Source organism: Mandrillus leucophaeus, unplaced genomic scaffold (assembly GCF_000951045.1).
Source record: "Mandrillus leucophaeus isolate KB7577 unplaced genomic scaffold, Mleu.le_1.0 Scaffold17, whole genome shotgun sequence".
Taxonomy (NCBI): domain Eukaryota; kingdom Metazoa; phylum Chordata; class Mammalia; order Primates; family Cercopithecidae; genus Mandrillus; species Mandrillus leucophaeus.
This window is the reverse complement of record NW_012101698.1, coordinates 485440-508037: the sequence shown is the minus strand read 5'-3', so window position 1 is coordinate 508037 and position 22598 is coordinate 485440. Positions and strand designations below refer to the sequence as shown.

The 22598-nt window shown below is 41.7% G+C and overlaps 1 protein-coding gene across 1 annotated transcript in view; it reads right to left on the bottom strand.

The window, feature by feature from the left end:
* The window catches only part of SNTB2 (syntrophin, beta 2 (dystrophin-associated protein A1, 59kDa, basic component 2)), a 78428-nt gene extending 60694 nt beyond the window's left edge, over nt 1-17734 (bottom strand). The window contains exons 1-2 of the mRNA XM_011976681.1: nt 17655-17734; nt 7669-7882 (exon numbers count right to left, since the gene is read on the bottom strand). Of these exons, the coding sequence (XP_011832071.1) occupies nt 7669-7882; nt 17655-17733 (293 nt within the window). The 5' untranslated portion in view covers nt 17734. The remainder of the gene's footprint in view (nt 1-7668; nt 7883-17654) is intronic.
* Between the last annotated feature and the right edge of the window lie 4864 nt (nt 17735-22598).

Below are 22598 nucleotides of genomic sequence, written 5' to 3'. Positions count from 1 at the left end.
CTCCTGGGTTCAAGCGATTCTCCTGCCTCAGCCTCCCAAGCAGCTGGGATTACAGGCATGTGCCACCACGACTGGCTAGTTTTTGTATCTTTAGTAGAGACGGGGATTCACCATCTTGGTCAGGCTGGTCTGAAATTCCTGACCTCAGGTGATCCACACGCCTCAGCCTCCCAAACTGCTGGGATTATAGCCATGAACCATCGTGCCTGGCTCCCACATGCTTTTTTTTTTTTTTTTTTGAGATGGAGTCTCGCTCTTTCACCCAGGCTGGAGTCGCCTGCCAGCAGGCCTCCCGGGTTCACGCCATTCTGCCTCAGGCTCCCGAGTTGCCTGCCAGCAGGCCTCGCTAATATTTAGTAGAGACGGGGTTTCACCATGCTGGCCAGGATGGTCTCGATCTCCCTGACCTCGTGATCCGCCTGCCTCGACCTCCCAAAGTGCTGAGATTACTGGCATGAGCCACCGTGCCAGGCCGGGGTATTTTTTTTAAAAGCATAATCTTACAAATCCAAGGAGAACAGGAGAGGAGTCACTACAACAAAATTTTGGAGACTAGTAAACAGAGGAGTTAAATGACTTAGCTGACTTAAGAAAACTGGAAAGAGCGAAATCTCAGCCAATCCATGTTGGAGAATCCCTAAGAGGCTGGGGAAGCGGTGGTATCAGTTACCTCTGGAAGTGGGAGTAAAGCATGCAGCTCTACTCTGCGTGGTATGGTTGAAAGCCTGTCAGCATTCCCCACACCCAGTGGCCAGTGACTGCCCCACCCTCATTCTAGCAAAAGATTCAGAATTACCCTCATCCCACGAAACTGGGTGGGGGACGCAATGATGTTCTTATTTCAGATCGTATATCAGGCTATTTTCTAGAGGGACTATTTATTTCCATCGAGTTGCTTTGGCACTGTAACCAGTGTAACATCTTTTAAGCATATGCTAAAAGTTCAGCCCCAAAACCTTGACCAGAAATTTCCTTCACTCCTCCTACTGACCTACTTAGCACTACGGACAGGAATCAGTTCATCCTTCTTGAGGCACAGAATGTTCACCTTCTGAAAGTCTTTACACATCATACAGTTCCTAGGACAATCTCTCAGACATTTCTCCTTTGACACAGTCTAACTTCTGAAAATCCTGATGTCTCAGATCCTAGTTATTAAAAACTGGAAGAATGGAAAATAAATCTGTTATAAAATAAAACTAAGCCTGATTAAACACAAGCAGATACCGGGACCACTGGGCTGAAAAAATATGAGAATAGACAGTAAGTTATTTCCCACTGACAGTTAACCAGTTTTTTTTGTTTTTTTGTTTTTTTTTTTTTTTTGAGACGGAGTCTTACTCTGTCGCCCAGGCTGGAGTGCAATAGCACCATCTCGACTCACTGCAAGCTCCGCCTCCCGGGTTCACGCCATTCTGCTGCCTCAGACTCCCTAGTAGCTGGGACAACAGGCGCCCACCACTATGCCCAGCTTATTTTTTGTATTTTTAGTAGAGACGGGGTTTCACTGTGTTAGTCAGGATGGTCCTGATCTGACCTCGTGATCCGCCCGCCTCGACCTCCCAAAGTGCTGGGATTACAGGCTTGAGCCACCATGCTCAGTCAGTTAACCAGTTTTTTATGAAAAGAAAAATTTTGCAATTTTTCTTGAAAAGGGATTGTGAAATAGAAAATTAAATTAGAAGAAACAGAAAAGAAGTTCCAAAATAGGACTGATGAGTCTAGGATCCAAAAGAGTCCACCTTTGAAGAAACCATTAAAACTGACAAAGGGGACAAAGTAATTTGTAAAGGCTACTGCTATTTTAAAAGAAAATTCCAATGAAAACTTTGCTAATAAAAATATGGAGGCAGTCTGCCAGTAATCATTTGGGTCCACAAGGGAGAAGAGGAGACAGCTATAATGTCTGAAGTTTTGGCCTCTTGTCAAACCACTGAGGATTTTCTGAGAAATGCAATTAAGATTTTGATCAGATGAATCAAATCAATGTTTAGGTACACAGGATTCTGTAAGTCTAGCTTACTTCTCCTGTTTAGCAAAGTCTTTAATATAACTTAAGTGTTCAACTTAGTAATAATCATATAATTTTATACATTATAAAGGCAAAATTTACCTTTTACGTGGAAAATAGCCAATGTGAAGATGACTGAGGCACTGTGAACCAATGCAAAGAACATGGATTTACATTTCCAAAAGGAGTATTTAAGAACACCTTGTTCTTCCTAAACTTCATACTGCCTACAATACTGATTGCTAAGGAAGGGGCTCATGTTCTCTCCTTGGACTTCATCATTATTTATTAAGTGTTTGCTTTCCAAAATGAAATACTTATAATTACCAGATGCATCAAATGAGGTCTTGAAAACTCAAGGTAGAGGAAGGGAGTAAAATTCTTCTTCCCCTGTACTTACTCATTCTGATCATTAGCACTTTTTACTTTTTCTCAGCTCTATGGAACCAAATCAAAGTAGTAAAGCAGAAAAAAAGCATTTCCCTCTAATATCAAACACATTTTTGGTTTAGAAAGTGAAGGCTTTAGATACGAATGAAGGATGAGCCACAAAAAGATTCCACTATGCACCCACCAGAAAGGTAAATATTAAAAAGACTGATAACATCAATTTTGGTGAGGATGTGAAACAATGAAAACTCATATAATGGCAGGAACATAAAATGGCACAAAATGGCACAATTACTTTGGAAGGAAGTCTGGCAGTTTAGCTTATTTTATTTTTTTTATTTTTAGTAGAGATGGGGTTTCGCCATGTTGGCCAGGCTGGTCTCAAACGCCTGACCTCAGGTGATCTACCACTCTCGACCTCCCAAAGTACTGGGATTACAGGCATGAGCCACTGTGCCCAGCCTGGCAGTTTGTTGCTGTTGTTATTGTTGTTTTTGAGACGGAGTTTCACTCTTGTTGCCCAGACTGGAGTGTAAGTAATGGTGCGATCTCAGCTCACCGTAACCTCCGCCTACCAGGTTCAAGCGATTCTCCTCCCTCAGCCTCCTGAGTAGCTGGGATTACAGGCATGAGCCACCACGTCCAGCTAATTTTGTATTTTTAGTAGAGATGGGGTTTCTCCATGTTGGTCAGGCTGGTCTTGAACTCCTGACCTCAGGTGATCTGCCTGCCTCAGCCTCCCAAAGTGCTGGGATTACAGGCATGAGCCACCACGCCTGGACTAGTTTTTTTTTTTTTTTTAAGCTAAATATGCACCTATCCTTTGACCCAGCAATTCCACTCCTACAAATTTACCCCACAGAAATGAAAAAGTTTCTGAGGCCTTTAAACCAGAAGAAGAAGAAGAAGAAAAAAAAGGAAAGTACAAAAATATTCAGTGACTTTATTAATACTAACTCTATACTGGAAATTGCTCAGGTGACCATCAATAAAAAACAGATAAACAAATGGATATTTCCTTTAACAGAGCTGAGATAAATTTAAGGACCAATGAGCTCCAAGTTATTTTATTATTTTATTTTTATTTTTATTTCTTTTTGAGACAGAATCTTACTCTGTCACCTGGAGTGTCCAGGCTGGAGTGCAGTGGCACAATCTCGGCTCACTGCAACCTCCGCCTCCCAGGTTCAAGTGATTCTTATGCCTCAGCATCTTGAGTAGCTAGGATTACAAGTGTGTGCCACCATGCCTGGGCAATTTTTTGTTATTTTTAGTAGAGACAGGGTCACAAACTCCTGGCCTCAAGTGATCTGCCCGCCTTGGTCTCCCAAAGTGCTGAGATTACAGTCACGAGCCCCCTGCCCCAAGTTATTTTATAGATTATTATTTATTCTCATTCTAAAGTATATAGTTGAGCAGATATTACGACCATTCTACAGACAGAGAAAACAGACGGCCAGAGAAATTAAGGAACTTATTTAAGGTCACAAGGACACTAACAATGCCTATAATAATAACTTGAGAACTTACTGATTCTATAATTACTGTCTTATTTAATCCTCCTATAATCTTATTTTATACAGGGGAAATGCAAGGCTTGTGGAAAACAAGTAGCCTGACCAACATTACGAAGCCTATCTTCCTAACTTCTATCTTCTCTCATAACTGAGGTCTAATTAGTGAATGGTTCTGTACATTTTTTCTGCCAAGACACACAGATGTTCATATTCCCATAAGTATAGCCGAAATTATGCATATTTTTTGCAAACTCCTTGTAATCTTAATGCTCTTATGTCTAAAAAGCACATGGAAATGCAAGTATAAGTGGTATCATCATAGGAATAACTTTGAATCTCTTCCAATTTATATTTTACAAAAAGCAAATAATGTGTACAATTTTTTATTTTTTTTAAATTTTTTTTTTGAGACACAGTCTTGCAGAGTGCCATAATCTTAGCTCACTGCAACCTCTGCCTCCCGAGTTCAAGCAATTCTCCTATCTCAGCCTCCCAAATAGCTGGGATTACAGGCGTGCACCACCACACCTGGCTAATTTTTGTATTTTTAGTAGAAACGGTGTTTCACTGTGTTGGCCAGGCCGGTCTCAAACTCCTGATGTCAAGTGATCCACCTGCCTTGGCCTCTCAAAGTGCTGGGATTACAGGTGGGAGCCACTGCACCCGGCCAAATTTTGATATCTTCAGTAAAATTAGAACAAGTTGCTTTGAAGCATTAAGACTGAGAATCTCAAAACTAGCGTGGATCTTCTAAGACCTTTCCTTATATAGTATGCCATGGTCAAGTAGACTGATCATTTACTGAAAAGGAAGGTATAATAGCACAACTCTGGTAGCCCCAAACTGCCCTCTCCATTTGGTTCTGAAGACCTACTTCACATGTGACCATCACCAAATGTCTTTAGCGTATAAATATGTCAGAGAATTCAGCCCCCAAGTTTTAACAAAGACCAAGGTTACTGGACTTCAATCCTTAGTGAATGATGAAGTAGCACAACGTTTAGCAATACAGCCAAGTCATATCATCTTCTTCCTTCTTTCTTTGCCCACTCCCACAACCCTGGGTTTCTATAGAAATTTTATAACGTTTTGCCTTTTTCTTCAATACCCAGCTACATCAGCAGCACTATAGGTACCTATTCTCAGAAATAATTTATTGCCGGGCGTGGCGGCTCATGCCTGTAATCCCAGCACTTTGGAAAACCAAAGTGAGTGGATTGCTGGAATCTAGGAGTTGGGGACCACTCTGGGCAATGTAGCAAAACCCTTTCTCTACAAAAAATACAAATATTAGCTGGGCATAGTGGCATGTACCTGTAGTCCCAGCTACTTGGGAGGCTGAGGCAGGGGAATTACTTGAGCCCAGGAAGCAGAGGTTGCAGTGAGCTGAGACCATGCCATTGTACTCCAGCCTGGGCGATGGGAGTGAAGCCTGTCTCAAAAAAAAAAACAAACAAAAAAACAACAAAAGAAATGATTTATAACAAAATTGACTCTGTACTTTTCTCAGCGTGACAGCTAGTTGACAAATGTAGTTGTAATCTGTTTTTCTTTATCACATTGTTTCTCTATTCTATTTAATTCTCTATGGTCCCTAACTTAAAAAAAAAAAAAAGCCCATAATTAACAGACCAACTGCTCTATATAAATGTATCTCTTTTCTCTCTCTCTTTTTTTTTTTTGGTAGAGATAGGGTCTTGTTATATTGCCCAAGCTAGTCTTAAACTCCTGGCCTCAAGCAATTCTCCTGCCTCAGCCTCCCAAAGTACTGAGATAAGTGTGAGCCGCCACCATGTCTGGCTCAAATGTATCTCATTTATTTTATTTATTTATTTATTTATTTTTTCTTGAGACAGAGTCTTGCTCTGCCACCCAGGCTGGAGTGCAGTGGTGCAATCTCGGCTCACTGCAACTTCTGCCTCCCAGGTTCAAGCAATTCTTCTGCCTCGGCCTTCCAAGTAGCTGGGATTACAGGTGCCTGCCACCATGCCTGGCTAAGTTTTGTATTTTTAGTGGAGACAGGGTTTCACCATGTTTGCCAGGCTGGTCTTAAACTCCTGACCTCAAGTGATCCACCTGCCTCGGCCTCCCAAAGTGCTGGGATTCCAGGCGTGAGCCACCTCTCCCAGCCCAAATTAAATTCTTACTGTATGAAAAGAATACAAAATTTCTTTAAAGATCAAGCTGTGTTGCACTTAGATGATTCAACATACATACAACCTTCCAGGAATAAACCTACACGTAGCACAAAGTAATTTCTACAATGTCTTGCACTTTTAAAACAAAGCCAAAAATTTAAATATATCAGAATATAATTTTCAAAATGTGTTTACATAGTAGTCAGTTAAGACTTTTCTTGGCCGGGCACGGAGGCTCAAGCCTGTAATCCCAGCACTTTGGGAGGCCGAGACGGGCGGATCATGAGGTCAGAAGATCGAGACCATCCTGGCTAACACGGTGAAACCCCGTCTCTACTAAAAAATACAAAAAACTAGCCGGGTGAGGTGGTGGGCGCCTGTAGTCCCAGCTACTCGGGAGGCTGAGGCAGGAGAATGGCGTAAACCCAGGAGGCGGAGCTTGCAGTGAGCTGAGATCCGGCCACTGCACTCCAGCCTGGGCGACAGAGCGAGACTCCGTCTCAAAAAAAAAAAAAAAAAAAAAGAGAACCTACTGTATGTGCTTGGCTCTGTGTAAGGGCCTTTACAGGTACCATCTCATTTAATCAGCACACTAAGTATCATTATCCCTTTTTTTACAGATGATGATATGGTATTGTATAGAAGTGAAGGGACTTGCTCAGAACCTTACTTTGAGCAGGTGACCTAGTTGGGATTCAAACCAAGATCTATCCGACTGCAGAGCTCAGTTCATTCCAGCAAACCTTGTAAAATACTACAGAGCAGAAGCTTTGAAGCCTTAAATACCCAAGGAGGCCTTAAAAACCCAAGGAGGCAATTCAGTTTCTTGGTGTCTTCTGTGCTCCATTCCATCCTGATCAGGCACCTGGCTGTGCATTAAGATCAGAGGAGACCATAATAGTGAAAACACATTATAAAAAGTCTGTCCTTAACTATGTCTTTGGGCAAGTTATTTTCATCTTATTTTTTCCCCTAATCTCTAACTTAACATTCGGTCTACCAGTGCCACTTCATGGAGTTAATGAAGACAAAGTTACAGAACACATATGATTATAGAACTAGGAGGGACATCAGAAATCATCCAATCTAATTTTCTCATTTTGCAAATGAGGAAACTGAGGTCAAGGGGAGCTAACTTGCCAGAGTCACACTGCTGGTTGATTCAGCCAAAACCATAATGCAGATCTCTAACTCTATACTACCTACAGTCTAAGGAATTTCCATCTAAGGAGATACTTAAAAATTTCTCTTTAACAAGAATTCTTTCAATTATAAAGTAATACATATTCATAGTGAAAAAAGTAATAACAACATTACGGAAAGATATAAAAGGAAGAGAAGATGTCCCCTCTTTCTTTCTCTCCTTTAATCTTATTTGACACCTTAGGGGTAAAGCCATTAACTGTTTCTTGTGTGCCTGTCCAAAATTTTTTCTATACATATACATGTATATGTGTAGAATAACTTAAAATGTGGAACCCCAAAAATGCATCTCTCACCTTAGACTGATGTTTTCCTCTGTATAATTAAGTTAACAGAGTCATATAATACTGCAACATGTCCTTAAGTTTGTAAAGCTGTAGGTATGATGATCTTGTTAGGTACACCTCACCTGTTTTCCAGGTCCGGCATGCTTAGGTTTCTAGCAGCAAAGCACATTTTGAGAGGGATGATCTTCCTGTCTTTGGTGCTGTTCTGGTGTTTTGGCGAACCAGAGTCCTCACTGCCACTAAAGCTTGGTGACTGGGGGGCTGCACCTTCCCACGGCAGATCTGATACTAATGATGGCTTCTTGATATATGGTGTTACTTCTCGGATGAACTTGACTATGAACAAAAAAATCAAAGAAGGTGGTTAGTAATTTTGCTTCCTATAATAAATGATAACTAAAGTATTCACATACATGCTATATCTATAACAAAGTGGGGGAAATGGCTGGGCGCAGTAGCTCACACCTGTAATCCCAGCACTTTGGGAGGCCAAGACAGGTGGATCACTTGAGGTCAGGAGTTCGAGGCCAGCCTGGTCAACATGGTGAAACCCCATCTCTACCAAAAATACAAAAAATTAGGTGGGCGTGGTGGCACAAGCCTGTAGTCCCAACTACTCAGGAAGCTGAGGCAGAAGAATCACTTGAACCCAGGAGGCAGTGGTTGCAGTGAGCCGAGATTGTGCCATTGTACTCCAGTCTGGGCGACAGAGCAAGACTCTGCCTCAAAAACAAACAAACAAACAAAGAAAAAGTGGGGGAAAAAAAGTAAGTTAAAGAGCCATGAATCCGCTGGAGATAGATTCAAAGTCAGACCCATCTAGGCTTTAGATGACTCAACCTTTAGAAACTTCTCCATACTTCTACCCATTGGTTCCCTGTCTTCTCAAGTCATATAAAACAAACTTAATCTCTCTTTTACATGAGAACTCTATAATTATCTGAAGACAGATTTTTCTCTTCTCTCTCCTCCCCATATTAAGCCAAGTATTTCTATTTCCATTCAATTCAATCAACTTTTATTAGCTACCTATCAAGTGTTGGGAATTAGGCTAGCTAGTAAGGACACGAGGGCAAATGAGCCATGGATTCTATCCCTCAAGGAATGCCCAGTCTTGCAGGGGAGACAGCTATGTAAACAGGTCATTACAGTTCTTAAAATCATTACAGTTCTTAAAAGTGCAAAAATAAAGCATATTCAAGATAATGCATGATCTAATAAGCACAAAGCCAACTCAACTGATCCCGCTTGCTTGTTCAAAATACTCTGTTTCCATTAATGTAGCCCCAAATGAAAATCAAGCTTTTAGTAAATAGAAAGCTTTTTTAAGTTCAATTTTAAAACTCATGAAACTCTTCTTTTACTTCAGTCATGACTACAATTACTATCACTTGAGGCATGGTGTTCTTGTTTCAAAAACTAGACAAACTGGCTGGACACAGTGGTACACAGAGTTTCTCCTGTGAATAGGTAAAATATGCACATAAAACAAAACTCAAGAGGTATAAAAGGTTTTATAATAAAAGTCCAGATTTCTAGCTACCCTGTCTCCATTCCTGGAGGCAACCATTCAAAGAGATGCCTGGTATGCCAAGCATGCATGAAAGTAAACACATACACGTGCATGTATATCTGATCATACATATGGTAGTATATTATGCTTACTGTGCTGTGCCTTGGTTTTCTTTATTTAATAAGGTTGATGATAGTCTTTTATTGGCCTAATAGTTGATAGCTAATTCTACAACATGATGTGGTCATAGAGATGCCTTTGGAATCAAGAAGACCTGGTTCAAAACCTAACTGTGCTTGCTACTCAAAGCTATGTGACCACCCTTAACTGTTCTGAGGTCCTCATCTACAAAATGAGAGTAACACTAAGCAAATAAAAATTTCAGGCACATACTAAACATTCAATAAATACAGTAGCTACCTTTCTTTTTCCTTCCCTAAATTAGAAAGTTAGAGAAGAGTTAAAAAATGTTAATGGTAATCAGTAGAAGAGTTAAAGTTATTTTCTTAAACATTATTTAAAAATATTTACTAGGCCGGGCGCGGTGGCTCACGCCTGTAATCCCAGCACTTTGGGAGGCCGAGGCGGGCGGGTCTCCCGAGGTCAGGAGATCGGGACCATCCTGGCCAACATGGTGAAACCCTGTTTCTACTAAAAAAAACAAAAAATACAAAAAATTAGCCAGGTGTAGTGGTGGACACCTGCAGTCCCGGCTACTCCAGAGGCTGAGGCAGGAGAATGGCGTGAACCCGGGAGGCAGAGCTTGCAGTGAGCGGAGAACACACCACTGCACTCCAGGCCTGGGCGACAGAGACTCCATCTCAAAAAAAAAAAAAAACACACACACACACACACACACACACAAAGATTTACTGAAATTAAGTATAATAATAGAAAATATAACAATTCCAATGCTAGCATTTAGATATAGTATATCTCTGTGCTTTCTGTGCATAGTTATAATACATGTGCTTCTGGGTAGAGTAAAAGCTAGCTGCCTCAGGTCACCAAGGAGATTTTTTTTACCCTAGAAAAATCAGCAGGAGTGCAGTCAGTATATCCCTCGAGCAGCTGACTCAGGCATTTCAACACATACTTTTTAGCTTTATGCTTTGAAGAACTTTGGCAGAAATTCCTAAGGTTTCCAGGTACTGCAAATGGCAGAGGCATGCTTTTTGAACATTTAAGGCAGTACACTACTGGGCTACCAACTGGAGGAAATTAAAGACATTCTAAATGAATCACTGAATAATATAGTGGTTAGAAAAGAACCCTCGATGATCTACTCAGAAGTTCATTCAATCACACAGTAGCATCACTGAACTGATTACTATACACGTCCTAAAACAAAAACAGACATATGCATACAATTTATGTATTGCCTTATTAACAGAGCAATGAATTTTATCTGAGGTGATGGCAATGCACTCCATACCCCCATCTAATTAGCCATCCATAATGGCAGAAGAGCTGTGGATGGACATCTGTTTCTAATGTACCTGAAGTTTGGGAATGGCGAAAAGTTAACAGTCTTCTGTTAACTTAACCAGGTTAAGTCCTATGTTAAGGCCTTAACCTGGACATGTGGCTGGATAAGCAGAGCCTTTACACCCCCACATGGAGCTTTCAGTTCAACTCAGAACCCACAACATATTTCAGAATCATTTCATTTTTCCTGATAGTTGAAGATAATCCTCAAAATATTTAATCAAACACCGATGTTTACAAACTGTTTTGAGTGTTCAGATGCTGAAGCTAATTTTCTTTCTTCCATTCATGTATCCCCCTCTTTTTTTTTTTTTTTTTTAAGACAGAGTCTCACTCTGTTGCCCAGGCTGGAGTGCAGTGGTGTGATCTCGGCTCAGTGCAAGCGCCGCCTCCTGAGTTCACGCCATTCTCCTGCCTCAGCCTCCCGAGTAGTTGGGACTACAGGCGTCCGCCACCACGCCTGGCTAATTTTTTGTATTTTTAGTAGAGATGGGGCTTCACTGTGCTAGCCAGGATGGTCTCAATCTCCTGACCTCGTGATCTGCCCACCTCAGCCTCCCAAAGTGCTGGGATTACGGGCGTGAGTCACCGTGTCTGGTCTCACGTATCCCTTTTACTGAATGTGAAGGGGGCTTCCTCCCACCCCAAAAGCATTACTGTGATCCCTTCTCTTCTTTAGAGTGACAAAAACACATACATGTACTGTACACATGTACTTGTAAAGATGTCTGGAAGACATCTTAATCAAAATATCAATAGTGCTTATATACAGGTGTAGGATTGCATTTTTTTCTTTATGTCATTGTGTGTATTTAAAATTTTTGTTTAAGTCCATAGCATTTATTTTAAAAAGTTATTTAAGAAATGAAGAAAACTTATTTTGTAACCTTGTTCAAACTCTATCTTAATTTTATTTTTGAGACAGGGTCTCACTCTGTCCCTCACGTTGGAGTGCAGTGGCACAATCATAGCTCACTGTAATGTCAAATTTTTGGCCTCGAGTGATCCTGCCTCAGCCTCCTGAGTAGCTGCAACTACAGGCACACACCAACACATCTGGCTAATTTTTAAATTTTTTGTAGAGACAAGGTCTTGCTATTTTGCCCAGGCTGGTCTCAAACTCCTGGCTTTAAGCAAGCCTCCCACCTGAGCCTCTCAAAGCGTTGGGATTACAAGCATGAGCCACCAACCAGCCTCTTGCTCAAACTTTAAACATGAAAGACCTGTAAACTGAAATCTTGTTGAGGCTTCAAATACTATAATGCACTGGATGGGATCCAGAATCCAGCTGATTCTTACTGAATTTTAAGCTCTAATGAATAAGGTTATGAAGAGTTCCATGTTTGGGGCATGAGGCAGCATCTGATTTTAAACTGAACACTAGTTAAGTGGCTTTTTTTTTTTTTTTTTTTGAGACAAGGTCTGGCTCTATCACCCAGGCTGAAGTGCAGTGGCATGATCTCAGTTGACTGCAACCTCTTCCTCCTGGGCTCAAACCATCCTCCCTTCCTAGCCTCCTGAGTGGCTGGGACTACAGGCGCATACCACCATACCCAGCTAATTTTTGTATTTTTAGTAGAGACAGGATTTCGCCATGTTGCCCAGGCTGGTGTTTAATTGGTGAGCTCAAACAATCCACCCGCCTTGGCCTCCCAAAGTGCTGAGATTATAGGTATGAGCCACTGAACCCACCTGTTAAGTGGCTTTTTTTTTTTAAAAGTAGAGACGGGGTTTCACCATGTTGGCCAGACTGCTCGCCAACTCCTGAACTCAAGTGATCCGCCCACCTCGGCCTTTCCCAAAGTGCTGGGATTACAGGCCTAAGCCACCATGCCCACCCTGGCTTTTTAAAGCTTATCTAGGCCGGGGCTGAGCATGGTGGCTCACGCCTGTAATCCCAGCACTTTGGGAGGCCGAGGTGGGTGGATCACTTGCGGTCAGGAGTTTGAGACCAGCCTGGCCAACATGGCGAAAACCCATCTTTAATAAAAATACAAAATTAGCTGGGTGTGGTGGTGGGTGCCTGTAATCCCAGCTACTTGGGAGGCTGAGGCAGAACTGCTTGAACCCAGGAGACAGAGGTTACAGTGAGTCAAGGTCATGCCATTGCACTCCAGCCTGGACAACAAGAGCAAAACTCTGTCTCAAAAAAAAAAAACGAACAAAATGAAACAAAAAAAAAACCTTATCCAAAAAGATACAAAATAGCACAGACACAGCCTATGGCTGCAAACACACATATTTGCATAAATGGATCAACCTATTTTATAAACATCAACTTCTCATATAATCGTTATGTTCCTCTTTATCTCTAACTCTTACCTTTTTCATGTCCCAACTGGTGTTCTTTACTATCAGTTTAAGTGAAACTAAGTTAGTCACACAACATTATTTCCCCTGCTTTTGCAAGCAAGTTTGTTCCTGGATTATTCTCAGAGTGGAAGATCTGGCTGTGTATTCTGCACAGGAATGAGTTATGCTGACAGTCACTGTTAAAGTATTTTCTCAGGAGGATTCTCTCCAACCTCATCCCAAGCTCCTCTCTCAAGTCAGGAGCCTGATAAATGACCACCAAAAACATGAGGAAGGAATTGCTTTACTTTGAGTAAAAAGTCTTTTACATTCTCAACTTGCAGGTGTCTTTCAGCTCAAGTCTCCTGGCCATTTGGGGTTTGAGTAGACTGCAGTCTAGAGTCTGGTGACATGAACCTTAAATGAGTTCAGAGTGACTCTTTCACTCTCCCTCTTCATACTAAAATAACATAGCATATTCATTAATTTATTGAGATCCTACTATATACCAGGAATAGTTTTAGGGACGTAGAATTATTAGTCAGTGAATAAAGTATGCAAAAAAGATGTAATTAAAAATTTAATGAAATTCTAGAGAAATAAAAACTTACATTCACACAAAAGCCTGTACACTAATGTTCTTAGCAGCTCTATTCGTAAGTACCACAACTGGAAACAACCCAAATTTCCTTCAATGGTGAATGGATAAACTGTGATACAGCTATAGAATAGAACACTATTCAGAAATAAAAAGGAATGAACTATAACTCAGTAACTTGGATGAATCTGAAAGGCATTATACCAGTCTCAAAAGTTATATGATCCCATTATCGAAAAGAAAAAACTATATGATGAAAAATTCAGTGGTTTCTGGCCAGGCACCATGGCTCATGCCTGTAATCCCAGCATTTTGAGAGGCTAAAGTGAGTAGATCACTTGAGGTTCGGAGTTCAAGACCAGCCTGGCCAACATGGTGAAACCCCACCTCTACTAAAAATACAAAAATTAACCAGGCATAGTGGCGCACGCCTGTAACCCCAGCTACTCAGGAGGCTGAGGCAGGAGGCTTGAACCTGGGAGGCGGAGGTTGCAGTGAGCTGAGAATGTGCCACTGCACTCCAGCCTGGGCGACAGAGCAAGACCCTGTCTTGACCAAAAATAAATAAATAAATAAGAATAAAAAAATAAATTCTGTGGTTTCTAAGGGTTAGGGGTAAGAAAGGATATGATTATAAAGGGGTAGCACAACAGAGTTTTCTGAAACCATGGAACGGTCCTGTATCCTGATTGTGGTGACAGTTACAAGAATTTATGTAGGTGTTATAATTTATATATGTGTCCGAATTCATAGAACTGTATACCTTAAGGGAAAAAATTCAATTTTACAGTATGATAATTACAAAATAAAATAAGTAAATTATACAGTATATTAGAAGACGTTAAGTGTGATGGGAAAAGGAAACACAGCAAGGGAAGGAAATGCTGCCTCTGAGGTGTCAGTTTGTAATTTTAAATATGGTAGTTAGGGTAAGCCATTAAGAAGATATTTGAACAAAGACTTTAGGAGATAGAGGAGTTGGCCATGCAAATATCTGGGAGAAGCATTCTAGCCAGGGAGACAATGTTAAAGCAGTAAGGAGGCCCAGAGTAACTGGAGCTGGATAAGTGAGGGGGACAGAGTAAAAAATAGGGTCACAAAGGCAACGGGGCTGGGAGGCAGACCATGTACGGCCTTTTAGGTCATGGCAAGGACTTTGGCTTTTATTCTGAAATGGGAAGTTATTGGGAGATTTTCAGGAGCAAGTGACCACTATGTTGAAAATAGAATGAAAGAAGGCCAAAGCAGAAGCAGGAAGACCAGCTAGCGGGTTATCAGGGATGAGAGATGATGGGAGTTGGACCAGGGGAATAGTAGTGGAGGTGGTGAGAAGTGGCCAGATTCTACATCAGATTACATAAGGGGGTGACAAAAAGAAGAGTCAAGGATAATGTCAAGATTTTTGTCCTGAACAACCAGAAGGATAGAGTTCCCCTTGACAGGTTTAGAAGAAAGATCAGGAACTTGAGACATACATTACACAATCAAGTCTAACAGGCGGCTAGATGTATAAGCCTGCAGTTCAGGAAATGGGTATAGGCTAGAAACATGAATTTGGGAACTATGAGCATATGGTTGCTATTTAATGCCATGAAACTGGATAAGATCACTGTATCAGTCAGGATCCCAGCAGGAAACCACAGTAAAGGATTTAATAGAGGGACAACTTATGAAGGTATGGGCAGAGTTCAGGGAAACCACATGGGAAAATAGAGTGTAGTATCCCAGGGCTATTAACAGAGTGGCTGTTTCCACCCGTAGGCCTGAAGGAACTAGGAAAGAAAGTGGGTATCAAACCCAGAAGAAAAGAGCCCTACAGAGACAGTCATGAGAGGAGCAGGACTTTCAGTCAATTCAGCCAGATTCAAATTGGGTGCCAAGGGGATAAATGCTCCAATCTCACCCTCCTCCTTCTTTCCTCCAATGTCCTACTGGGGCTCTACATTGGCCAAACCCAACAAAAACCAAAGGCCAAGGAAGTCTGCTGATGTTGTCCATGCAGGTCAGTATCCTGGGACAGATGGCATGTAGAGAAGGAGCGGACCTAGAAGGGTCAATGGAAGACTTTCAGCACAAGCAAGGAAGTAAGTATGGAAGAGAAAGCAGACACTCCACCATCAAAGGGCGGGAGAGAAAAGGAGGTAGGAGGTAGGCAGAAGATCCACGAAACACAAGTGCTCTATAGAAATACTGGCTTAACGGGCATGGTGGCTTACGCCGGTAATCCCAGCACTTTGAGAGGCCAAGGCGGGCGGATCACCTGAGGTCAGGAGTGCAAGACCAGCCTGACCACATGGAGAAACTCCGTCTCTACTAAAAAAATACAAAATTAGCCGGGCATGGTGGCACACGCCTCTAATCCCAGCTACTTGGGAGGCTGAGGCAGGAGAATCACTTGAACCCAGGAGGCGGAGGTTGCAGTGAGCTGAGATCACGCCATTTCACCCCAGCCTGGGTGTCAGAGCAAAACTCTGCCACGAAAAAAAAAAAAAAAAAAGAAATACTGGTCTCTAAAATAGTACCAAGTTTACCCCAACTGAAAAAGCACTCCCTTGACCTGACGAATCCAGACTTGGCTCTTCCCTCCCTTCACCATTCCTTGAAAATCAAAACAAAACAATTTCTGCTTATTGTTTCTATTCTCTCCTTTCACTCCTTAATCTCTTCTGAATTAAAACAGCATTCTAAAGGGTCATTAATGTTTTCTCACCCAATCCAAAGACTCTTTCTCAATCCTTATGCTCGACCGTTCCAATATGTATGGCAATGCACTGTACCAACTGTTTTGTATTCCTTCTTTCTGGCCATTTATTTTTTAAGTGCCTTTTTTCTCCTCCTAGCCCTGTAATCTAGGTGTTCCCTAAGGCTCTGATGTTAGCACTTCTCACTTTATCCTCTCATCCCTGTCAGCCTTCTGCTGGATCTCTAGTTTGACACAGCTCTCTAGAACCAGTATCTCCTGTTGGCCCCAATCCCACCACCTGGGTACTGCCCCATCCTTCAGGTTCAACATATCCAAACAAGAACTAATCATCATCCTTTATCCCCTGCTTCTGTGCTCACTCTTGTAGTTATTAGGATTAGCATCATCTTTCTCGCCACCCAGGATCTAAACCAGTACTATAGTTAGTCTGGTGTGAAGCACACTCTTCTGTATTTTATTAAGGGTTGCCCAGGTGGTTAATTCTCATGCTCAATCAAGATTTGGAAAATGCTTCTCTAAACCTTTGCATCCCTATCCACTACATCTAATCAGGTGCCAAATCACATCTGAAATTGTTCTCTAGCCTACCTACTCCCCTCGGTTTCCACTGCCAACATTCCTTGGTTAACCCAGAACAGCCACTGTAATGGTGCTGTTGCTTTTTTTTTTTTGGTAATTGTAAAACATACACAACATAAAGTTTACTATTTTAACCATTTTTTTTTTACATGTACAGTTCAGTGCATTAAGTGTTCACATTGTTGTGAAACCACCACCACCAGCCATCTCCAGAACTTTTTCATTTTCCCCAACGAAAACTCTACACCCACTAAACAATTACTCCCTGTTCCCTTCTCCTCTGGCAACCACCATTCTACTTTCTGTCCTTATGAGTTTGACACTCTAGGTACCTCACATAGGTGGACTCATACAATACTTGTCCCTTTGTGTCTGCACTGGCCTCTTAACTGATCTCCTCGCCCAGACCCTCTTCCCTTCTCTCATTCCTTTGCACAAGGTTGCCAGGTTGATTGTCCTAGAACCCAACTCATACCAGACCACTCCTGATTTCAGAGTCTCTATGGTTTCCTATTGTCTAAAGAATGTAGTCCAAAGCCTCGTGTATAAATTCATCTTTCCAACCATCTCTTCTCTTCTGTCCCCTCAAACATCTTACTACCTAAAATGCTTGCACAAGAAAACCCACCAAAAGATTCCAAGCAGAAGCACAGGCCACCACAACCCAGTAAACTACTTGCAGAAAGGTATATTCTGACTTTTCCTGTATCCTTATTTATATTGATTCGCTCATTTCTTCACTTCCATGTGTCCAAATCATACCCATTCCCAAAGCACATCTCAAATTCCACCTCTATTAATCCTAATGCAAAAGTAATGGGAGCTTACTAAGATCTAGCACAGATAAACCAGTAATTCTATATATCTAATTGGACTGCATCCACACAACTCCAAGAACAGTTGTAGAAGTGGTAGCTAATGGGTTCAAACTCACCACAATTCCAGGATATGTGAAGAAACTTAGTACAGCAGCTGATGTGCCCCTGATATTGGTCAGACAGAAATTTCCTCATTATAGGCCTGAAAGCAGAGAAAAAAATTCCTGGTACTATGTTGTTAGCCCTGGGGATACAGCAGTTTGAAGCTGTCATATTGGTGCCAGGGTTTTTCGTTTTGTTTGTTTCCTTTCTGTTCCCCACTTCCCGCCTTTCTTCCTTTCCCTTCCTTTTAGTTCCCCCCTCCCCCACTTTGGTCTCATTTCTAGGACTCTCACAGGTATTCTGAAGGACATTTACAGTGATTAAAGTCTCTAAAAAACTCCTTTCTCCACCTATATAGAAACTACAGAGAAAAGCCCAGTGTTCTGAAAGGCAATCACACTGGCTAATGCTTGAACAAGATGTTACTGAATATTGTTTCTATAATATGGATACACATTACAGGGGTTTTGAGATACCACTTAACATTTATGCTTAGGATAGTTCTAGACCCAGGAAGTGAACAAGAAGGGAAGACACCCACTCATCTATTCTACATAAAATTAAAACTGGCTAGGATGTTCCAAACCACTCATCAGAACCAAGCTGAAGGCCGGGCATGGTGGCTCCTGCTATAATCCTACCACTTTGGGGAAAAAAAAAATTAGCCAGGCATGGTGGTGTGTGCCTGTAATCCCAGCTACTCAGGAGGCTGAGGCAAGAGAATTGCTTGAAACCAGGAGACGGAGGCTGCAGTGAGCCAAAATTGTGCCACACACACCAGCCTGGGAGAGACTCTGTCTTAAAAAAAAAAAACAAAAAACAAGCTGTCCAGGTCAGAGTGTAGTGGCACAATCATAGCTCACTGCAGCCTCAAACTCCTAGGCTGAAGGGATCTTCTTGACTCAGCCGCTTGAGTAATTAGGACTACAGATATGCACAACTGTCCCTGGCTAATTTTTTTTTATTTTTTGCAGAGACAGTGGGGTCTCGCTATGTTGCCAAGGCTGGTCTTGAACTTCTGGCCTCAAGTGATCCTCCTGCCTTAGCCTCCCAAAGTGCTGGGATTACAAGTATTGAGGCACCATGCCTGGCCAGGGAACTTAGTTAACACTACACTGAACATCTTTTTCAGTGGAGAAATTAGTGGGTCAAAGTAGTATTTAAGGATCATGGTAAGTACTGCCAAATTGCTCCCTCCAAAAATCTGTACCATTTTTATACCCCCACCAGCAATATATAAGCATGTCCATGTCAGTACACTTGCCAACATGAAGTAATCCCACTTAAAATAACCCTTGCTATTTTAATAGGTGAAAAATGGTATATATGCCCACCCAATCTTGATCTCCTGTCTCAACAAATGCAGGATATTATTATTTTCTTCTACTTAAAAGCAGGAAATCCATGTCTCTTTATGCTTTTATTTTGTCTGAAGAACTGGGAGGGGTGACTTGTGATAACAGTGGAGAGTTACAGGACAGTCACCAGAACCTCGTATCTCACACAAATAGAATCTGAGTTCTTGATGTACCAGCATATCTAAAGTCATACTTAATTTTCCATTATTGCCTTGTCATTTAACTCTGTGAAGTTAGTTCCTTTCCTCTTGCTAGGCATGAGGGTGGGAAAAGTTGTCAACAAGAAAACCAAAAATGCCCTAAGAAGCAGCAGTGTCTCCCAGATTTATAAGATGTGGTTTAGGTTTATGGTGATCTTGGAATTTTCAGTTCAGTTCATTATCCATCTTTCCTTCTCTGTTCCAATCTAAGCTCTGGTCCAAATCAATAAAAGTAGGAGAAATATCCTTTTCTGAAGATCTCAAATTACTACTGGGATAACAAAAAAAATTCAAGTATAATTTTAAACCTCTGAGCCATAGTGAAATAAGGTAGCTCTGAAATTTGTCCCCAGAAATTAAAATTTCAGGATTTAAAAATTAAGGCCTTTTGGCCGGGGGCGGTGGCTCACGCCTGTAATCCCAGCATTTTGAGAGGCTGAGGTGGGCGGATCACGAGGTCAAGAGAACAAGACCATCGTGGCCAACGTGGTGAAACCCCGTCTCTACTAAAAATACAAACATTAGCTGGGTGTAGTGGCGGGCACCTGTAGTCCCAGCTACTCGGGAGGCTGAGGCAGGAGAATGGCTTGAACCCGGTAGGCGTAGGTTGCAGTGAGCTGAGATTGGGCCACTGCACTCCAGCCTGGGCGACAGAGTGAGACTCCATCTCAAAAAAAAAAAAAAAAAAATTTTAAATATCTTCAGTTTGCATTTTTAAATGTTTTTGTAAGGAAGACAGCTACCAGCAAATTTCCCTGTGGAAACTGCCATATGGTAAGTATGTTTGTTTAAAATTCTTTATATAATTAATTGAAAATCTGGGAGACACTGCATCTGAACAATCACTTCAAATTACATATTTTTTTTTTGGTTTTTAGTGTTAAGATTTATATTTATTTACTAGGCCACATCTGTTTTGTCTGTTTGTTTGCTTGTTTGTTTGTTTGTTTTGAGATGGAGTTTCACTCCTGTTGCCCAGGCTGGAGTGCAATGACATTATCTCGGCTCACTGCAACCTCTGCCTCCTGGGTTTAAGCAATTCTCCTGCCTCAGCCTCCTGAATACCTGGGATTACAGGCATGCACCACCACGCCCAGCTAATTTTATATGTTTTAGTTGAGACGGGGTTTCTCTGTGTTGGCCAAGCTGGTCTCCAACACCCGACCTCAGATGATCTGCCTGCCTCAGACTCCCAAAGTGCTGGGATTACAGGTGTGAGCCACCTCCTCTGGCGGGCCACATCTTTTTAAAAGTCAATTCTATTCTTTATACTTCTCTCCCCTGAAAAGCAGCACTGCTTTATGTGAAACAGTGTTACAACTTGTTTTATATCCTTCAAAAAAAAATTTTAAATATCTTCAGTTTGCATTTTTAAATGTTTTTGTAAGGAAGACAGCTACCAGCAAATTTCCCTGTGGAAACTGCCATATGGTAAGTATGTTTGTTTAAAATTCTTTATATAATTAATTGAAAATCTGGGAGACACTGCATCTGAACAATCACTTCAAATTACATATTTTTTTTTTGGTTTTTAGTGTTAAGATTTATATTTATTTACTAGGCCACATCTGTTTTGTCTGTTTGTTTGCTTGTTTGTTTGTTTGTTTTGAGATGGAGTTTCACTCCTGTTGCCCAGGCTGGAGTGCAATGACATTATCTCGGCTCACTGCAACCTCTGCCTCCTGGGTTTAAGCAATTCTCCTGCCTCAGCCTCCTGAATACCTGGGATTACAGGCATGCACCACCACGCCCAGCTAATTTTATATGTTTTAGTTGAGACGGGGTTTCTCTGTGTTGGCCAAGCTGGTCTCCAACACCCGACCTCAGATGATCTGCCTGCCTCAGACTCCCAAAGTGCTGGGATTACAGGTGTGAGCCACCTCCTCTGGCGGGCCACATCTTTTTAAAAGTCAATTCTATTCTTTATACTTCTCTCCCCTGAAAAGCAGCACTGCTTTATGTGAAACAGTGTTACAACTTGTTTTATATCCTTCTGCTTACTTCAAAACACAGAGCAAATGAGAAGATTGTTGACAGTGACAGTAAAAAAGTTTAGACCCTGTATAGAATTAGAAAAGATAAGACTTTATTTAATTTCATTTTCACTAAGGCAGAGGCAATGAGAAAGGCAGTTTGCATAAGAAACAGGTTGGTTAGGAATAATTTATATTTCTCTTAGTCTCCAGCTCAAATATTAAATTAGAGGCTACTTTTTGAAAACCTGAACCCAGCCGGGCGCAGTGGCTCATGCCTGTAATCCCAGCACTTTGGGAGGCTGAGGCGGGCAGATCACAAGGTCAGGAGTTTGAGACCAGCTTGGCCAACATGGTGAAACCCCATCTCTACTAAAAATACAAAAAATTAGCCAGGCTTGGTAGTAGCTGTTTGTAATCCCAGCTACTCAGAAGGCTGAGGCAGGAGACTCACTTGAACCTAGGAGGCGGAGGTTGCCGTGAGCTGAGATCGCGCCATTGCACTCCAGCCTGGGAGACAAAGTGAGACTCCATCTCAAAAAAAAAGACATATACTATAAAATTAAGGGTATCAGAGTTATTGGTAAGTGATTAAAGCAAGTTCTAAGTTTTATATATTTTTAAAAAGTATATACAGATCAGTATGTTAATAAAGTGCTCAAGACAATATGCCAATTTGCTAACAGTGGTCATATTTGTGAATGCAATTACAGGAACTTCCATTTTAGAAATTAAGCATTTCTATAATATTTGGACTTTCTATAATAAACATGTGCTCTGTAATAAATTATTATAAAGTTAACTTTTAAATACATGCCATCACGCCAGATGCAGTGGCTCAGGCCTGTAATCCCAGCAGTTTGGGAGGCCAAGAAGGGAGGACTGCTTGAGGCCAAGAGTCCGAGACCAGCCTGAGCAACATAGTAGGGTCATGTATCTACAAAAAAATTTAAAATTAGCCAGGCATGGTAGCACATGCCTGTAGTCCCAGCTACTCGGGAGGCTTAGGCAGGAGAATCCCTTGAGCCAGGAGTTAAAGGCTGAAGTGACCTATTATTATTATTTTTTTCTTTTTGAGAAGGGTCTTGCTCTGTCACCTGGGCTGGCGTGCAGTGGCACGATCTTAGCTCACTGCAACCTCTGCCTCCCAAGTTCAAGTGATTCTCCTGCCTCACTCTCCCAAGTAGCTGAGACTACAGGTGTGTACCACTATGCCCAGCTAATTTTTGTATTTTTAGCAGAGACGGGGTTTCATCATGCTGATTGGCCAGGATGGTCTCGATCTCTTGACCTTGTGATCCGCCCACCTCGGCCTCCTAAAGTGCTGGGATCACAGGTGTGAGCCACCGCACCCAGCCTGAAGTGAGCTATTACTGCACCACTGTACTTCAGCCTGGGTGACAGAGTAAGACCATGTCTCTTAAAAA